At 41.4% G+C, this 21,042-nt stretch overlaps 1 protein-coding gene across 1 annotated transcript in view; it reads right to left on the reverse strand.

The window, feature by feature from the left end:
• Positions 1–894: 894 nt before the first annotated feature.
• Positions 895–21,042, reverse strand: part of GTF2A1L (general transcription factor IIA subunit 1 like) — a 70,792-nt gene continuing 50,644 nt past the window's right edge. Inside the window, 1 exon segment of the mRNA NM_001204847.2 lies at positions 895–1,164. Within this exon segment, the coding sequence (NP_001191776.1) occupies positions 1,057–1,164 (108 nt within the window). The 3' untranslated portion in view covers positions 895–1,056.

Here is a 21,042-nt window from a genome sequence, read left to right on the forward strand (position 1 = left end):
ACTAAGAGAAACAGCAATTGGGATAATTTTCCTTTGAGGGATTTGAATCTACAGAGGAAGTGCATAATATGAAATAGCTTATTGGGATATTAATTTGTTTTGTTTTTATTGTTACAGAAAAATGACAGCTACTAATGTTTTATGTTTTGTTTTCTCTCCCTGGTTTCAACATAGTTATCTAGGATGCCTTGACTCAAATGAGAGGTCCTGGTCAAAACACAGCATTCCAGAAGAGAACATCATTTCTTGGCTTGTGTTTCAGAAAAACCTAATCTCAATGAGGAGATTCCCTCCTAGGGCAAAAGAGAGATACTGCCTTTGAGGAAAGGGATTTCAAAAGGATAATCCACTCTAAGAGCAACAGAAAAAAGTAGGAGAGGGGAAAACTCACTGGGATTAGGAAAAAGATGGAAGTCTAAAGTTTCAAGAAGGAGGACATTTAACCCACTCCTTCACAATTCCCCAAGGTTATGAGAATGATCTTGCCACATGATAAGCCCAGTGATGCTAAACCTCAGCAAAGATTTTTATGTTCAAATAATAATGTAGACCTCTTTCTCACAGAAACCAGCTGGGCTGACACACTCAGGGTATCTCCAGTGAGCAACAAAGACCGAAGACCCGGAAAAGTCTTCGTCAATATCACACTACAGAGAAGACATCCCAGGGTCTTCTCTGCTATGGTGTGGTAAGAAGTGGAAGTAATGCCAGCCCCAACCTAATAACCGATATTCACTTTACATGAAGGGGAATGGAATTTGATTTAAATTTTGCTTCAAAAATAAAGAACATTTCTTCATGCTCCATCACCTTCAACGCATATATGCTTTGTAATGGTACAAGTGAAGATTTAAAAAAATCTGTTTCAAACAGAAAACAAATATAAACTTGAACATTGGTACCTACACCTGAACTATAATTTTATTAAATTCCATTGAGTGAAATAGAAATTTGAGCAGCTCTACACTGGACTATATTTAAAACAGAAATAAGCTTCACAATCTGCAATATAGCCCCACTGATGTTTACAAAAGTAACACACTGAGCTCATAAGGTTTACCACTCTGCATCACCAATGGCTTTTGCAAATACATAGTCTCTCCCTCCAAAACACATAACACCATCTTTCAAATAGAACTTCCATTTGTTCTTGCTTCGATGAATCTAGGAAGAGAAAAAATAATTAACAATCATACATAATTCTTTGATATAGCAAATGGAATTATTCTAACCCTAAATGTGATTTATTTAAAATAGGATCTCAAAATAGTTTATTCAGTCACTCAACAAGTATTTGAATTCTTATGTGTCAGATATTAGCTAGGCACTGGAGATTTATTAGTTTAAAATGTCTATGTAAAATTTATATGTGTAACAGAGTATCCTTCAGTATCAAGGGGGAATGGGATCTAGGATCCCCTTTAGATACCCAGGTCTGTAAATATTCCAATCCCTTTCATCAAATAGCATTGCATTTCCATGTAACTTATGCTCCCATATACTTTAAACCATTTCAGGCAAACCATGATGGTGTCTAAGTAAGCTACTCCAACGACCACCTACCCACACAGACACCAATTTGAAGAGCTCTTCACACACCAAGTTACCTTCACAAGAGCTAGAGAGGCCAAAGGAAAGATCACAGTGTCTTGTTTTAGTATAGGTAAGTTTTTTAAAAATCACACTGATGATGACAAGAAGGAAAAGGTTGTACACATCACCCCTCCCCAGCTCCAAGGAGTGCAGCATGGAGAAAGAAGGCTCCCGTTTCAGGGGAGGGAGAGGGATCTGAAGCCCAGTGCCATGCCCACTGCGAAAAAATTCAGCAGACAGAGTCCCATGATCCCTGCTTCCAGGCCCATTCTTGCAAAATGTATTCGGCACCTGCATAGGCAGGTGGCCTCCACCACCCCTCCCCCAAACAACAAAGAGCAGAGCAAGATGACAGCTGCTGCGGAGAAGGCAGGAGAAGCAGCTGAGGACCATGCCGTGGACCTCAGAGCCAGACCTGCCACCTTGAGGACCAGCACCTTATCTGATAAAGCCCAAAAGACTCTACCACCCACCTCCCCTGAACTTGGCTAGCACTGCATAAAGGTCTACACTCCAGCAGGATGGACTTGCCCTGGTGTGTCAATGCCAGCCTCAGGTGGGCCTGGTGTGTACCCCTGGGACACTGTGAGACTGGTGCCAGTCCGGGTGGCCAGGGAACTCCTTTTATCAACCTCCCTCCATCTTTTGGCAGACACCAAGGAGCCATGGGATGGTGTCTTAGGGCTCACTGCACAGCTGGTAAAGCCCAACACTGGGTAGACCCTAACAGTCCCCATACCTGGGCAACTGCTTATGGAAACAGTCTCTGGACTTATCCTCATGTCAAAGACACGTACCCTGATGAGATAATCCTATTTTCTCATAGTCATCACCAGCCTCACATGGACCTAGTGTGCACCCTTAAGAATGACTGCACAGGGCCTAATAACTACGAGACCCAGGTATGACCCACCTGGTGCCCATGTGGGTAGCTGAGGGCCTACCTCTATCACCCCTTCTATAACCTTGAGCCAACAGCAAGGAACCACAGGACTGCTTCCTAACAGTCCCTGTCTCCAGGCCAGTGCCTACAGACGAACCTCTGGACCTGCTTCAGTGCCAAAGTGCTTCAGTGCCAAGTGGCTTCAGCTGATAAGTCTGATACCCCCGTCAGTACCACCAGTGTCTTGAGATGTTGCTGTGGATTCGTTCATGAGAGGAGCGTGGTGAGGGCAAGAGGCGTGGAGTCACCACACAGACCCCCGGGAGTCTGGTGAAAGCAGGCCTGAGGCAAGCAACCCGCAGACTCGTTTATTTCAGGTGCTACAGCTGCTTATATAGCCAAGGCAGCCAATCTGGCCAAGGGGCAGTCTATGCCCTAACCAATCACAGCCTGTTGCCAGGCAGTTTCCAAAGCCAATCAATCACAGCCTGTTGTCAGTCAGGCTCTGTTGTCATGTAGTTTCCGAAGTCATCCAATCACGACATGTTGTCAGTCAGGCTCTGTTGTCATGTGGTTTCCGAAGCCATCCAATCACAGCCTGTTGCCAGGCAGTTTCTGTTGTCAGCGGCCATCTTGGCATGACCTTCTCACCTTCTCATTCCACCACATTGCAGGAGTCCACCTCAGCAGCAGACAGACCACATCAGAGTCAGCATTGGTTCTACCCCAGGCTACAGTGGTCTCAGTGGGCCATCGGTTCCAGATATGATCTAGCATCATGCATTGGTAGACATAAGACAAGCATTCTGAGCCTACCTCAGGCCCCAGAAAACACTTTCAGAGACAGACTAACCCTTTCTAGACACCACCAGTTCATTCTGAATAAGACACCAACTGCAGATTTGGGACAAAGTTGAGCTTGGGGAGTACTGTAAGACTAAAATAGTAATTATATATATATGCCTCAGGCAAACCTGGATTTAGGGTACTATCTAGTATTAAAATAGCAGAAGTACCCATGGGCTCTGAAAAAATAGAGACTGCACAGAATTTCTAGAAAGACAGCCACAAATGTGGTTAGAGTCCTACAATGAATCCATCAATACACAGATGGTGTCATGCTCCAACAAATACCAAGAACTTCCAGGGAACCATGACCTCACCTAGAGAGAGCAAAATGAGGTGCCAGGAACCAGTCAAAGAACTGAAATTTTCATATGCTAGAAGATTTCAAAATCACTGCTTTACAGAACCTAAATGAACTCCAAGAAAACAAAGAGGAAGGGAATAGAAGCAGGGAGGGAGTGATGTGAAATGTTGAACGGGTACTAAGTTATAGCAAGACAGGAGCTGAAGTGCTGATTGAGGTGCTGGTGTTAGGTTGCACAGTAGGATGACCATAGATAATGCTAACGTACTGTATATCGCTTTCTTTTAAAAAAAACTACAAGATAGGCTTTAGATATTTTCACCATAAAGATATGTTAAATATTTGAAGGGGGAAATATATTTATCCTGACTGGATAGTATACAATGTACACATATATCAAAACATCACTTATTACTCTATGTGTAAACATGTTAACAATTTCTAATAAAACAATTTAAATAAATCATCTCTAAATCTAATGTCTAATACAAGGTAAATGTTATGGTTATCCTGTAGTTTTTAGGCAATAATGACAAGAAAAAAGTCTGCACATGTTCAGAACATATATAATCTCTTTCCAAACATTTTCCTTCCATGGCGGTTGAATTCACAGATGGGGAACTGTAGGGCTGACTACACATGCTTTCAGATGAAATATAAGTAAAAGGCCTATGTGTATGCAAAAAAGAAACAGGAAAAAAAAGCACCCTGCCTTTAAAAAGTTTACATTTAATTGTGGTGAAGAAGGACAAGAACTGTGGGGAGCAACCCGGACTGGACTGAGTTACTAGAATTAAGACTTATTCTATGCATCTGCTCTCCCACAATATGGCGCTGGGAGAGGAGAAAACAGATTCTACGCAGCTGCCTCTTGCCAACTTGAGTGATGACCTCCAGGAGCTGATCCTGCTCCTGATTGGAGGAGAGCAGTGTACTCGGCATGTGGGTAGCAGAGTTGGGATTGGTGGAAGAGGACTATAAAGGAGGAGAGAGACAACATGCACCAGGAACATCTAAGGGGAACATCTAAGGGGAACACCTGTGCAGCCCCCAAGAGAGCCGGCCGGCGGTGTGCCGCTCCCCCGCGGAAGTGGGGAATGTGGCAGGGGGAACCGCCCTTCCACGGAGGTGGAAGGGACGGTAGCCAACCCGGGAAGAACCAGCAGCAAACCCGAGGAGGGCCGAGCAGACGAAAGAACAACGCAGGGTCTTGTGTCGTTCCTCTGTGAAGAGGGGGAGCGACAAAGAACCTAATACATAATTAAACTACATAGATTGTTAAAAGGTAAGAAGTGCTATGAATAAAAATAGAGCAAGAAAAGTAAGCTCAGAAATACAGAGAAGGGTGGCAAGGTTTAAAAGGAGAGTCAGGTGGGCTTGGCTCTTGGGGTGACACTGCAGCAGACACAAAGAAAGTAAGGCACGAAGCCAGGCAGGTACTGACTCAAGAGCATTCCAGGCAAAGGGAACAGAAGTGAAAGGCCCAGCAAAGGCCTATGTTTGGATTATTTTTTAAAACAGCAAAAAGTTGGTATGTTTGCAATGGAATAAACAGGGAAGGTGTAGCTAATATTACTGGAAAAAGAGTGTTTCACTGTAAGGAAGAAAACAAAGAACTGAGCAAGATCAGATGTATCTTATAACCTGTTAGATTCTGCTGGCTATTCTTCAGAGTCAATAAATCGTTCAGATATAGATAAAACAAACAAACAAAAAAAAAGAAATGCTGCTCCTTTAAGAGGTAAGAAACCGTAAAATCATTGCCACCTCTGGGTAAACGGCAGTGGACTATTTAAAAGCCTTTGAGGTATATGAGCTGAGATCAAGGGTAAAATTTAAACCTAGTTGTTGGCTGCAAATAGTAAAATCCAGGAAGAGAAGTCGTGACTGGTATTCAGATGCACTTATGAAACACAAGAAACATAAAGATTAAACTCTTGTTTGTGTGTTTTTAAAAAAGAGTTTTTATAATGAAAATTTTTTTCTGGTGTGACCTCTAAATTCTCACTTGCATGTATCTAAAAAAGCCTCTGGAAACACAACAATGACAACAGAACCTTGGACTCAGCATAGGTGACAAAATAGAACCAGAACTTAGGAGAACTACAGAAGCAGTAACAACTCATTCTGGTAGATTAATCAAATAACTGCATTTTTTTCTAGAAACACAGTAGTTTAGGAACAGTGTCGTGGCACAACAGGTTAAGAGGCCACCTGCCACAGTAGCATTGCATATGAGCACAAGTTCAAATTCTGGATGCTTCACTTTTGATTCAGCTCTCTGCTAAGGCACCTGGGAAAGCAGCAGCAGATGGCCCAAGTACTTGGGTCCCTGCCAAAAGCAACAGAGACCACAGAAATAGAGGGAATCTTCCATCTGTTGGTTTATTACCCAAATGGCTGCAACAGCCAGGACTGAACCAAGCCAAAGTGATGACCAGGAACCCCATCCTCGTCTCCCTCAAGGGTGGCAAGGTCCAAAGCAGTTAGGCCATGATGCACTGCCTTTCCAGGTACGTTAGCAGGAACGCTAGCTGGGAAGCAGAACAGATGGGGCTCCAACTGGCACTCCAAATAGGATGTCATCTCTGCAAGTGGTAGCTGAACCTGCTGCACCACAATGCTGGCTCCTATTTTATCACCACAGAAGTACTTGCCAATATAATTAGACAAGAGAAAAGTATGATTACTACTAGTTAGATCAATTAAGAGAAAGAAAGTAAAGATATAAAAATTGGAAAAGATTAAATAAATTTTCAGATGCTATGACTATGTATCCCAAATTTCAAGATAATTGGCCAGCGCCGTGGCTCACTAGGCTAATCCTCTGCCGGCGGCGCCGGTACCCCGGGTTCTAGTCCCAGCCGGAGCACCAGATTCTGTCCCGGTTGCCCCTCTTCCAGTCCAGCTCTCTGCTGTGGCCCAGGAAGGCAGTGGAGGATGGCCCAAGTGCTTGGGCCCTGCACCTGTGTGGGTGAGACCAGGAGGAAGCACCTGGTTCCTGGCTTTGGATCGGCACAGCACACTGACTGTAGCGGCCATTTGGGGGCTGAACCAATGGAAGGAAGACCTTTCTCTCTCTCTCTAACTCTGCCTGTCAAAAAAGAAAAAAGATAATTGATGAAATATACTAAATGATAGTTACTTGATACAAAATTAAAATAGAGAAATTCAAAGTCTTCATGCATACAAGCAACATATGACAAAGAATCCATTTCTCATCACAACAGAAGAGATAAAATAGCTAGGAATAAACCTAAAAATACTTGATCTATTGGCAACATTAAATATTTTCTCCTCTTCGAAATAGTCTCCTCACTTGGCTTCTAGGGCACTCCTGGAAAACCGTTCTTTAGGCACCCCTCAGTTTCTTCTGCTGATTCTTCTTTATCTCTCATTTCTCAATTTTAGATTTTTATGTTTGCTTATATTTACTCTAGGTGATCCTATTCTTATGAGTTTAAACACCATTCATAATGCTGAATCTATATGCCAAAGGTTATATCTCCAGCTCATGTATCCTCTCTAAACTCCAAATTCTCATTTAACTGCGTCAGTATTTCCTCCAGAATGTGAAATATGCATCTGAAACCAGTTTAAAACCAGGACACCAAAATCCTCTTCCCCAAGTGTCACAATCATTCCCATCTCAGCTGGGAATGGCCACTCATTCTTTTATAAGTGCTCAGGCCATATATGTTAAAGACATTTTGTGGGGCCTGCACTGTGGTGTAGTAGGTTGAGCCTCTGCCTGTGGCACTGCCATCCCATATGGGTACCAGTTCGTGTCCCAGCTGCTCCTCTTCCGATCCAGCTCTCTGGGAAAGCCGTGGAAGATGGTCCAAACGCTTGGGCCTGTGCACCTGTGTGGGATACCTGGAAGAAGCTCCTGGCTCCTGGCTTCAGGTTGGCTCAGCTCCAGCTGTTGCAGCCATTCAGCGGGTGAAACAGTGGATGGTAGACCTCTCTGTGTCTCCCTCTCTCTGTATGTAACTCTGACTCTATGCCTCCTACTCACACCTCATATCTAAATCTGTCAGTAAATGCTAGTTCTACCTACACAGCATAGTCACATTCCAACCACTTCTACCACCTCCACTGCCTTTACTCTTGTTGAAGGCACCATATTCTCTTGCCTAGATTATTATCTTGCTTCGTAACGAGTTTCCCTGTTTTCACCCTGTACCCCTCACCTTCAGTCTACCATAAACATGAAAGAGTGACTCTGTTAACGTAATTCAGATGTCATTTGCTCAAAATTTTCCAATGACTTCCATTCCAGAAACAACTACTCGCAGTGGACTGAAAGACCTCTCAGTTACTCTTTGACTACCTCTCTGTTTCCTGAACACACAGACATTCTCCTACCTCTGGTCTTTTGAGTTTGTTGCCATCTGACATGCTTATTTATGCCCAAATATTCTTGTGCTTCGTTCCCTCACAGCCTTCTGATATGCAGCCTACAACAATCTCAGTAAGGCTTCCCTTGGACATTCCATCTAAAATGGCAACTTATTTCTCCCAAACATCATTAAGATACCAAATTCTGAATTTTACATGATCTCAGTGAAAATACTAACAGAGTTTTATTTCTAATAAGACAATCTAATCCTGAAGTTAATATGGAAAAAAAAGTTCAGGAAAACGCTGTAGAAGAATTTCAGTGACAAGGTAACAGCCCTACCAGATATTAAAAATAACAATAAAAATATCAATAATTAAATCAATGTAGTAAATCCAGCCTATGCACAAATAAAGCAATGGATCAATGCAGTAAAATAAGAAGTAGCTCTATACACAGATGTAGTAGAAGACAAAGGAATCTTCTCTTATAATGGGGGACAAAATAGGCATCTCAATAAATGCTAGGAAAATTGGACAGCCTCCTGGAAAAAATTAAAAGTTGAAAACTATGTTACATTACATACCAATATAAACATTGAATGGATGAAAACTAAAATAGCTCATCTTTGAAGGGCAGGGCAAGATGGTGGTTGAGTAAAAAGTTGCAGTGGTTACATCACCAGAGACACCAATTTCACAGCTATTCATATGCCAACCCATCTTCACAAAAGCTAAAGAAGCCAATGAAGTAGTGACCGAACAGCACAGAAACCACACAAACCAGCAGAGAGAGAGAGGACAGATATGCTGCCACCAATGGTCCAGCAATTGCCAACTTCTACCTCGCCTGCTCCAGACAGGGAATGCCATCTTGCCCTAAAAAGATAAGGTGCCATGATTCCCACTAGCAATATAGACCAGCAGCCCTGGCTGCAGGAGAATTCCACAGTCCTTGCTGGCTTTAACTCCAGCCCAGACATCCCTGCATTCTAGCATGGCAGACCGAGCCCTGCAAGTCCAGCTGGGCCCAACAGGGCAGCGGCCCCAGAGCACAGGCCCACATAGCACTCTCTGCCGCGCAGTGAGGCCAGGGTAGCTGGTATGGATAGCCCCTAGAACTCTGGAAATAAGCAGGCCCACCACAACAGAACAGGGGACCACCCTGTTACCCACTGCCTCACCTGCGCAACCACTTGAAAAACTGCAGGTTTATGGCTGTGTTCACACATACTTGCCCAGTTTCACTACACAGGCTCAGAGCTCCCTGGATACTGGAGATAGAGTTCACAGTGGGGGTGAGGGCACAACACAAAGTGAGTCAGTGCTCTGGACCATATGTGCATCTGGGCAGGTTAAGGGACTCCAAACATACCACTGGGCTCCAGCATCCCCTTCCCATACTGGAAGTGGCCAGAGGTGCTCCACCATCCCCATCTTAGGTATCACTCTGGACTCTGGTTCCATCCACCTATGGTGGCCAGAACTCCTTGGCCCCACCAGTGTACACTGCTGGAGCTCAGGTGTAAGTCTTAGGTGCTCCACCTAGCACAGCAACACATTCACTGGGAATCACAGCTGGGCCCTTTGCACTGAGCCTCACAGTACAACATTACAACTTGCTGGGATCTCTGGCCCACTGGATCAATGCATGGCCCAGGCCCAGCACAGAGCTCAGGGATACAGGCCAAGCTCCTTCCATGGAAGCTGTGAGAGTTTGGATAGTACTGCTCATTCAGTGCTCAGGACCAAGGTAGCTGCACATAATGCAAATCAGTAAGCAGCACACAGAGAGTGGCCTAAGACAGTTTGCCCTGCTGTTACTGAGCCAAAGTCAGTGTCATATATCCAGCCACTCTCAGCTTCTGTAGATCCTACCTCCTCCACTCAGCACTAGTTCAATTCTTGGAGCTCTGGATCTAGATAGTAGCTAGCAGTCTCTAAGCTCACCCATTTCTTAGAGCCATCACTGATCTTGCAACTCTACTACCTGACTTGAATACTGGCTAGGAAACTATGTGGCAGGCACACACATAACACTAGGAAGGCCTACTCCCAATCCCCAAGAAGCTCATCACAGCAGACCCTCCCTAAAGGGAGGGCTGGAGACCTGAAAAATGGGGATCTCAGGGACCACACACAGCAACAAGAAAAACACAGATCCCTTACATCTACCATCAACTATAGTGAATCAACGTACAGAGAGACTAAACCATAAAATCTAACCAGAACTAAAGATAAAGCACTCTACTAAGCCAATACCAAAAGGTACATCTCTAGGAATAAAGCCTTCAATCAACAAAAACCATCCACCAAAAGTGATAGAATCAAGAGATCTCCAGATGCTCAAAAATTAAGGCAGAAACACAAGAAATAAGAACAGGAAGGCAATATGACTCCGCAAAAGGAACACAATAATATGCGACTGCGAAGAAAGGGAGACTGACAAAATGATTGAAAAAGAATTCAAAACAAATGAGTAAGGTTACTCAAAAATGTGAAGAAACAGTTAAATGAAATTAGGAAATCCGTTCATGAAATGGATGAGAAATTTAGCCAACATGTAGAGATATTGGGAAAAGAGCCAAAAATAAATATCAGAAATGAGTATTGAATAAGTCAAATAAAAAATGTAGTAGAAAGTCTTAACAAACCAGATGAAGCAGAAGAAAGACATTCTGATCTAAAACACAAATATTTTGAAATATCTGAATTACAAAAAAAGAAGAAATTAGAAGCAAAGAAAACAATGTTCAGGATCTATGAGATATCAAATGACCAAATATACAAGTCTTACAAAAACTAATAACTTAAAAAACTATTCAATGAAATAATAGCAGAAAACTTCTCCAATTTGGAGAAAGATATGGACATCCAAAAACAGGAAGCACACAGAACCCCAAATAAGCACGATCAGAAAGATCCTCACCATGACACATGAGAGTCAAATTTTGAAATTAAGAAATAAAGAGAACATCTTAAAATTTGCAAGACAGAAATACCAGGTCACTTAAAGGCAGTCCCATTAGACTGACACAGATTTCTCAACAGAAACCATACAAGATAGGAGAGAATGGAGAGATATAGTCCAAGCTCTAAAAGGAAAAGACTGCCAACCAAGAATACTTTACCAAAACTCCAACTCATAAATGAAGGTGATATAAAGATCTTTCAAAATAAGCAAAAATTAAAAGAATTTATCACCAATAAACCAGCCTTACAATTATTCAAAATTCCAAGGACATTTTTCACAAACTAGAAAAAACAAATCTAAAATGCATATGGAAACACAAATGACTCCTAATAGCCAAAACAATCTGAAAGAAAAACAAAGCTGGAAGCATCACAATACCAGATTTCAAGATATACTACAAGGCTATTATAATCAAAACATCCTGGTACTAGCATAAAAATAGACATGTAGACCAACAAAACAGAACAGAAACTGCAGAAAATAACTCCCACATCTACATACAACTAATCTTTGACAAACAATATAAAATCATTCCCTGGGAAAAGAAAAAAGAGTCTCTTCAACAAATGGAGTTGGGAAAATTGTGTTTCCACCTGCAGAAGTTCAGAACATGATCCCTACCTTACACCCTGTACAAAAACAACTTAAAATGGATCAAGGATTTAAACTTAACACCTGAAAACATCAAATTACTGAAAACATGGGGGAAACACTGCAAGACACTGCCCTAGGCAAAGACTTCCTGGGTAAGACCCCAACAGCACAGGCAATAAAAGCAAAAATAGACAAATGCACCTATTTGCAAACAATATACTCAGAATATATAAGGAGCTCAAGAAACTCAACGATAACAATCCAGTTAAGAAATGGGAAAATGATGTGAATAGATATTTTTCAAAGGATGAAATACAAATGGCAAACAGGGGCCGGTGCTGTAACTAAGTAGGTTAAGCTTCCACCTGAAGGGCCAGCATCCCATTTGGCTGCTGGTTTGGGTCCTTGCTGCCCTACTGATACAGCTCCCTGCTGGGAAAGCAATGGAACATGGTCCAAATGTTAGGGTCCCTGCACCCACATGAAAGATGTGGTAGAAGCTCCCGGCTCCTGGCTTCAGATAAGAGCAATCTGGAGAGTGAATCAGCAGATAGAAGACCTCTCTCACTATCTCTCCCTCTCTCTGTCTGTAACTCTAACTCTCAATAAAATAAATTTTTTTAAAAAATGGCAAACAGACATGTGAAAAAAAATGCTCAGGATTACTAGTCATCAGGAAAATTCAAATAAAAATCACAATGGGGCATTACCTCAGTCTAGTTAGAATGCCAATTATTCAAAAAATAACAAATGCTGGCAAAGTTACGGGGAAAAGGGCACTCTAATGCACTAGAAATGCAAATTGGTACAACCATTATGGAAAACAGTTTGGAGATTCCTCAGAAAACTAAAAGTAGATCTACCATACAAACAGCTATCAAGTTCCTAAGAATCTATCTAAAGGAAATGAAATCAACATATGAAAGAGATACCTGCACTCCCATGTTTATAGCAGTTAAATTCACAATAGAAAAGATACAGAATCAACTGATGATATAAAGAAAATGTGCTATATCTATATATGATGGAATATAAGTCACAAAAAAATGAAATCCAGCTGGAGATCATTAAGATAAGCCAGACCTGGAAGTTTTCTCTTGTTTATGGAAATTAATACAGAGAGAGAATATAAAAATTGCATGGATGCTATATTATTCAGTATATAGTTGCAAATACTGCTTCACTGAATCACACCATGGACATGACAATACACCCTTCTTTCCCCACATGATGATCATTATCACAAATCTCTCACTTAGTGGTATTAATATCTGTTTTCAAGAAAAAATAGCATATATGTATATGTATATAATGCCTACATATAAAGTGAATGTGGCAAATCTTAAAAATTACTAAATTTTAAAACTAAAAATTACTTTTAAAAAGACTTTTTATGAAAATGAAACCAAAGAAATGTTAAAGAAAATCTGAGTTAATCCCTTTAAAACCTCAAATTAATAACTTTATATTCATGACTCAAATCCAAAAGCCACAAAATTAAAGACTGACAAGTTCAACACCTAAGAAAAAAAAGGCAATGAAAGCAAATGACAGAGCAAAAAGTCCTCCTATAAGTAACAAAGAAGAGTTTCCCAAGAACAATCTGAACTCTTTAAATCATTAAGTAGGAGAATAATAATGCAATTTTTATAAGGACAAGGGTTATGAACAAACAGGTCACACAAAATAAATACCAATAACCCTTAAACACATGAAGAGTTGAAATTTCCACCAAGGTATAATTTTTCACCCTTTATAATGGCAAAGATTCAACTTTTAAAGCACATTTTATGCAGGAAATAAGGAACTCTTTAATACTATATGAGAAGTACATACTGGAACATCCTTTTGGAGAGCATTGTGGCAATATTTAACTAAACACATTTACCCTTGACCTAGTTATCCCACTTTTGGGAGTTTATTTAATAAGTATCTCTGCACATATATGAAACATCTTAAGTATATGGTACCAATGAAAATATTTAGAAATAACAAATGTAGAGCTGTCCAAATAAATTTTCATAATCCCATAATAGACTATCATACAACCATTAAAATGTTACTACAAAGAAATTGTCTTTATATGGAAAAATCTGAGAGATACATTGTCAAGAGAAAAAAGGCAAGGTATAGAATAGTGTTGTTTAGTTGTCTATGCTACCTTTTATGCTTACACTTAAATAAACTGTGAACTTATTTACCAATTAATATAACTTGTTACTAACTTGTCCTCAAGACAGGGACAAGGAGTCACCAGCACCAAGCACAAATGAGGAAGCAGCAGGAACCAATCTGTTCACTGTATACCTTTTTATAGCATTTTGATTTTTAACCATGTATATGAACCAGCTATTCAAAAACAAAACACATTTATAAAAAGAAAGCAACTATGCTAAATACCTAGCAACTAAGAGACAAATCAACTATGAACAAGTTTGCTAAATTGCTAAATGAACATATAGTACATACAAATGGCCTCATATTCCACTACAGTATCCCATTTATTTTGCAAAGAAAGCATTCATTTCTAGTAAAAGGTTTCATTTCACCACTAATTTTCTCTATAATATCTTTTTTAAACTTTATATAAATCTTAGACAATCTCTAGGCCTGTGAAATAACATATTCATACCATTCAAATAATTCTTACCTAGTATGTACACCAGTGACCTTCATTTAGCCCTTTTTCATTATACATGTTAATATTTTTAGTTTACCCCAATTCTTAACATATTAAATTTAAAAAAAAATTCCATCTGCTAATCAAAATTTAAAAAAAAAAAACTAAAAGAAAATTACTGCTTCTCAACATTTAGTGGGTGGGGGAGGAGTTTGGCCCAGTGGTTAGGATGCTGCTTCAGACTCCCACATCCTATATTAAAGTAGTGGTTTGAGTGTCAGTTTCTCTGCTTGCAATCCAGCTTCCTGCTAATGTACACTCAAGGATGTAGCACTGATGGTTCAAGTACTTGGGGCCCTGCTACCCACATGGGAAATCTAGATGGAGTTCTGGGCTCCTGGCTTTAGCCTGGCTCCAGTCTTGAATGATACTGGTACTGGGGAAGTGAATCAGACGGAAGAAGTCTCTCTCTCCTTTCAAATAAAATGCAAAACAAATTTTTAAAAAATAAACAAAATTTAAAAGTTAGTGGTGAGTAAATCACCCGAGAGTCTGGTAAACTGCATATCATCCACCCAATATGGAAGGATCAGACAGAGTTCTTTTTTTTTTTTTTTTTTTTTCAGACCAAGTTCTTAGACCATGGTTTTAGCCTGGCCTACCCCTGGCTATTGCAGGCATTTGGGGAGTGAAACAGTAGATAGAACATCTCTCTGTCCATCATTCTGCCTTTCAAATAAATAAATAAATCTTAAAACACACTGAGAAGTTAAGTTCAAAAAACACTACTGAAAATTCTTTCAATTTGCTTGAGTCTGGCTCCATTCCATACTATTCAAAACAAATCACCAGGGCCGGCGCCGCAGCTCAATAGGCTAATCCTCCATCTGCAGCGCCGGCACACCGGGTTCTAGTCCCGGTCGCCTCTCTTCCAGGCCAGCTCTCTGCTATGGCCCAGGAGTGCAGTGGAGGATGGCCCAAGTCCTTGGGCCCTGCACCTGCAAGGGAGACCAGGAGAAGCACCTGGCTCCTGGCTTAAGATCAGCGCGATGTGCCAGACGCAGCGCACTGGCCGTGGCGGCCATTGGAGGGTGAACCAACGGCAAAGGAAGACCTTTCTCTCTGTCTCTCTCTCACTGTCCACTCTTCCTATCAAAAAAATAATCACCAGAACTGCTAAGATTTTCTGTTATAAAAATTCACCATAGGGGCCAGTGCTGTGGTGTAGTAGGTAAAAAGCTGTCACCTGCAGTGCCAGCATCCTATATGGGCACCAGTTTGAGTTTCAGCTCCTCCACTTCCAATCCAGCTCTCTATGGTCTAGAAAAGCAGTATAAGATGGCCCAAGTGCTTGGGCCCCTGCACCCACATGGGAGACCCAGAAGAAGCTCCTGGCTCCTGGCTTTGGATTGGCAAAGCTCTCACCGTTGCAGCCATTTGGGGAGTTAACCAGCAGATGGAAGATCTAGATTTTGATCTCGATCTCTCTCTCTCTGCCTCTGCCTCTCTGTAACTTTGCCTTTCAAATAAATAAATATTTTTTTAAAATTCACTGTAACAGTGCTCCCTGCCCAATTTTGACATTATAAATACATTGTCTGCTAGATATCTTCTAATTTTATCACTCCCTCTTAAAAATGTTTCAATGGTTCCCCAATGCCCTGGTTTCCATTAATTTTTTAGTACTGTTCTTAAAAATATTCACTAATTAGAGAATACTCTGAGAGAACTAATTTGCAGACTCTGTATAGTTCATATCACTCATATCTATTCCCACAAGGTTATTGTAAGAAACAAAAGACGGCCAGCGCCACGGCTCACTAGGCTAATCCTCCGCCTGCAGCACTGGCACACTGGGTTATAGTCCCAGTCGGGGCACTGGATTCTGTCCCAGTTGCCCCTCTTCCAGGCCAGCTCTCTGCTATGGCCCGGGAGTGCAGTGGAGGATGGCCCAAGTCCTTGGGCCCTGCACCCGCATGGGAGACCAGGAGAAGCACCTGGCTCCTGGCTTCAGATCAGCGCCATGCGCTGGCCGCAGCGCACTGGCCGTGGCGGCCATTGGAGGGTGAACCAACGGCAAAGGAAGACCTTTCTCTCTGTCTCTCTCTCTCTTACTGTCCACTCTGCCTGTCCAAAAAAAAAAAAGAAAGAAAGAAAAACACAAAGACAATGTATGAGCAAACACTTGGGAAAATATAAAGCACATATAATTAATTACAAGCTATCTCCCACAATGCAACAAACAAGTGATATCATATCCATAATGGTCTAGAAAATTTAAAGATTTATTTATTTGAAAGTCAGGGTTACAGGCAGAGAGGGAGACAGGGAGAGACAAAGAGAAATTTTCTATCTGTTGGTTCACTCACCAGATGGCAATAATGGACAAGGCTGGCCCAGGCCAAAGCCAGGAGTGAGGAGCTTCTTCCAGGTCTCCCACTTGAGTAGCAGAGGCCCAAACAGCTGGGCCTTCCTTCGTTGCTTTTCCCAGGCAATTAGCAGGGAGCTGGATCACAGGTGGAGCAGCAAGGACACGAACCAGTGCCCAAAAGGGATGCCAGCATTGCAGGTGACAACATTACACTCTACACAACACCAGCAACTAGAAAATTCTGAGAATTCATAGAATGCACATATTTAACTAAGTGCCTTATAATGGTTTCTTCCAAGAAGGAAATACACTAAAATAAACTTCAAACTAAGAACTATTCTTTTTATAACCCCTGCACTATCGTATGTTTATATTTACCAGTATATAAATCACCATTTTCTGTCTGTATAAAATGTCATCATGAAGAAAGTGATCTTAATTTTAGAGAAAATTATTTTATTTTTATAGAAACTCAAAATACTAGCTCTTTGCTTTCCCTAAAGTATATTCAAATTCTAAGTGAAAATAAAAAAGGCCAATGATAAAAATATGCATTAGTCATCATGGAAACACCAATCAAACCCACAATGAGAAACCATTTCACACCCAGCACGCTTGACTAAAATTAGAAAACCAGACAACAAGTACTGGTGATTACATGGAGAAACTGAAACCCTCAAACACTGTTGATAATAATGTGAAATATGAAGGAATTTCAGAACTCCATGGGAAATGGAAATAAAAGATATTTATTTTAGTGCAAAAAAAATTTTAAATCCATGCATCATTTTCTCATAATATAAGTATGCATTTTCCATGAACTTTTTAAAGACCTCGCACAGAACAACCATTTTGGAAAACAGTCTGGAAGCTCCTTAAACTAAGAATTCAACTGCTAGCTAGGTATCTTCCAAGACAAATGAAAACACAGGTCCACTCAAAAAGTTGCACAGGAATATTTACAGCATCATCTGTAATAGTTGAAAAGTGTTAATGGGGTTCAGGATTTGCTACTCTAAAACAGACCTTCCCTTAATCCATTTCCCCTGAAGTAAACCATAACAGGGCTCTAATAGGGTTTTCCCATCTTCCTCGAAGATAGGGCATAAAACCTTTATTCCAGAGGTGTCCACCCTATACCCAGAGGACAAGAATGTCTTTAGCTCTGAAAACAGAGACAGAAAATAACCCAAACAATGAGTTCTTGCTAAGTTTCTGTCAGCTTATTACTCAGATAATACATTTTTTCCTACCAATCATACTTCTATCTGTGTAGAAAAGTAGTTTCCCTATAGGCTAGGAGAAAACGGACAGACAGTCCAATCCAAGCCAAAACACTGTCTCCTACAAAGCTCTCTTTATGAATGAAGGTGAAATAAACATCTTCCATCAAAAACAGAAATTGAAAGAATGCCATCATTCATCCAGCCTTACAAATGATGCTTGAAGATGTGCTACACAGCGAAACACAGAAAGAAAGACATCATTATGAAAATATGTGAGGGCAAATCATCTCCTAGTAAAACTACAAAGGAAATCCAAAGCAATCAATAAGAAGATTTATGGAAAAATGGTAGGGCAAAGTTGCTACTTCTTAATAATAACCTTGAATGTAAATGGCCTAAATTCTCCAATTAAAAAATACAGATTAACTGAATGAATTAAAAACAAGCTCCATCTTGTTGCTGCCTACAAGAAATATACCTCAACAACAAAGATACATGCAGACTGAAATTGAAAGGATGGAAAGATATTCCATGCTAACAAGAAGCAAAAAAGAGCAGGAGTAGCCATCCTGCTATTTGACAAAATTAGACTTTCACACACACACACACACACACACACACACACTGCTATAAGAGACAAGGAGGGGCTGGCCCCATTTCACAGTGAGTTAATCTTCTGCCTGCGGCACCAGCATCCCTTATGGGTGCTGGTTCTAGTCACGCTGCTCCTCTTCCAATCCAACTCTCTGCTGTGGCCTGGGAAAGCAGTGCAAGATGGCCGAAGTGCTTGGGCCTCTGCACCCGCATGGGAGAATGGGAAGAAGCACCTGGCTCCTGCTTTCATCAGCACAGCTACAACCGTCATGGCCAGCTGGGGAGTGAACCAATGGAAGGAAGACCTTTCTCTCTGTCTCTCCCTCTCACTGTCTGTAACTCTACCACCTCTCAAATAAATGAATAAAATTAAAAAAAAAATACATAAGGAAGGGTATTATGGAATGATTATAGAATCAATTCAACAGAAATGTGACATGTAGATGTATATGCATCCAATATCAGGGCACCTGGCTATTTAAAAGCAATGTTAATAGATCTAAAGGGAGACATAGACTGAAATACAATAGTAATGGGGGACTTCAACACCCCACTTTCCTCAATGGATAGATCAACTAGACAAAATATCAACAACAAAAAATAGAACTAATCTACACTATAGATCAAATGGACTTAACTGATACATACAGAATATTTCTTCCCACAGTTAAAGAATACACATTCCTTTCATCAGTGCATGGAACTTTCTTTAGGGTAGATCATATGCTCGACCATAAAGCAAATCTTAACAAATTTAAAAACATTAAAATCATACCATGTATCTTTTATGACCACAATGAAATGAAGCTAAAAAATAACAAATTAAGAAACTCCAGAACACTTAGACTATGACCTTGTCTAAATATGTTCAGAGTTGGCGAACTCAAAAGGCTTCCATAGCCTTGGCAACTCATGACAAGAGCTTCAGGTGATTACTGATGCCATAAACAAGAGTGTCAATTTGTTAAGTCAACAACAGGAGCCACTGTGCACTTACTCCTCATGTAGGATCTCTTTCCTTAATGTGCTGTACATCGTGATTTAATGCTATAGCTAGTACTCAAACAGTATTTTACATTTTGTGTTTCTGTGTGGGTGCAAACTGTTGAAAGCTTTACTTAATATATGCTAAATTGATCTTCTGTATATAAAAATAATTGAAAATGAATCTTGATGTGAATGGAAAAGGAGAGGGAGCGGGAGAGGGGAGGGTTGCTGGTGGGAGGGAATTATGGGGGGGAAAAAGCCATTGTAGGCCAGCGCCATGGCTCACTAGGCTAATCCTCCATCTGCAGCGCCGGCACACGGGATTCTAGTCCCAGTCGCCCCTCTTCCAGGCCAGCTCTCTGCTATGGCCCAGGAGTGCAGTGGAGGATGGCCCAAGTCCTTGGGCCCTGCACCTGCATGGGAGACCAGGAGAAGCACCTAGCTCCTGGCTTCAGATCAGCGCCATGTGCTGGCCGCAGCGCACTGGCCGCGGCAGCCATTGGAGGGTGAACCAACGGCAAAGGAAGACCTTTCTCTCTCTCTCTCTTACTGTCCACTCTGCCTATCAAAAAAAAAAAAAAAGCCATTGTAATCCATAAGCTGTATGTTGTAAATTTATGTTCATTTAATAAAAGTTTAGTGGCCGGCGCCACGGCTCACTAGGCTAATCCTCCGCCTTGTGGCGCTGGCACACCGGGTTCTAGTCCCGGTTGCCCCTTCTTCCAGGCCAACTCTCTGCTGTGGCCAGGGAAGGCAGTGGAGGATGGCCCAAGTACTTGGGCCCTGCACCCCATGGGAGACCAGGATAAGTACCTGGCTCCTGCCATAGGATCAGCGCGGTGCACCGGCCGCAGCGCACCAACTGCGGCGGCCATTGGAGGGTGAACCAATGGCAAAAGGAAGACCTTTCTCTCTCTCTCTCTCACTGTCTACTCTGCCTGTCAAAAAATAAATAAAAATTAAAAAATTAAAATAAATAAATAAAAAGTTAAAAAAAATTTTGTTTCACTTATTTTTAGGCAGAGTAGAGAGAGAGATTTTGCACCCACTGGTTCATTGCCAAGATGGCCATAAGAGCCTGGGCTGAACCAGGCCAAAGCCAGGAGCCAGGAACTGCATCCAGATCCCCACATAGGTGCAGAGGCCCAAGTCCTTGGGCCATCTTTCATTGCTTTCCCATGCTCATTTGTAAAGAGCTGGGTCAGAAGTGGAACAGCTGGTTCTTGAACCAGAATTCATATAGGACGCTGGCACTGAAGGCAGAGGCTTAACCCTTTCACCACAATGCCAGCTCTGCCAACACAGTTTTCAAACTCAACTGTAATTTTCTCAGAAGGCTGTAACCATCTCAGAAGGCTGTTGTCCTTCAGACCAAGTTTGTATTTCTCCCACCAGCATTCAAAATACTCCCGTCTGCTCCCTCCTCTACTTCCCAACTCAGCTTCATTTCCTAGTACATCCATTCAAGACAGAACTATCTCTTCACCATCCCTCTAATTTCCTTGTTCTCTAACTTTTATCAGGCTACTCTACTGACTGCCTACTCTGCACAGTTACCTATATCCTACAAATCATTCAAGCCCCATTTCAAAACTCCTCATCGCCAATAAAGAATTTATGGGGAACTCCAACTACAAATGATTTTTTATGTTTCCTAGCCCTCTTCAGGACTACTGTCTGTGCCACGTATATAATCATTTGATGTATGT

This window comes from Oryctolagus cuniculus, chromosome 2, assembly GCF_051225735.1.
Source record: "Oryctolagus cuniculus isolate XC-2025 breed Fujian yellow rabbit chromosome 2, ASM5122573v1, whole genome shotgun sequence".
Lineage (NCBI taxonomy): Eukaryota > Metazoa > Chordata > Mammalia > Lagomorpha > Leporidae > Oryctolagus > Oryctolagus cuniculus.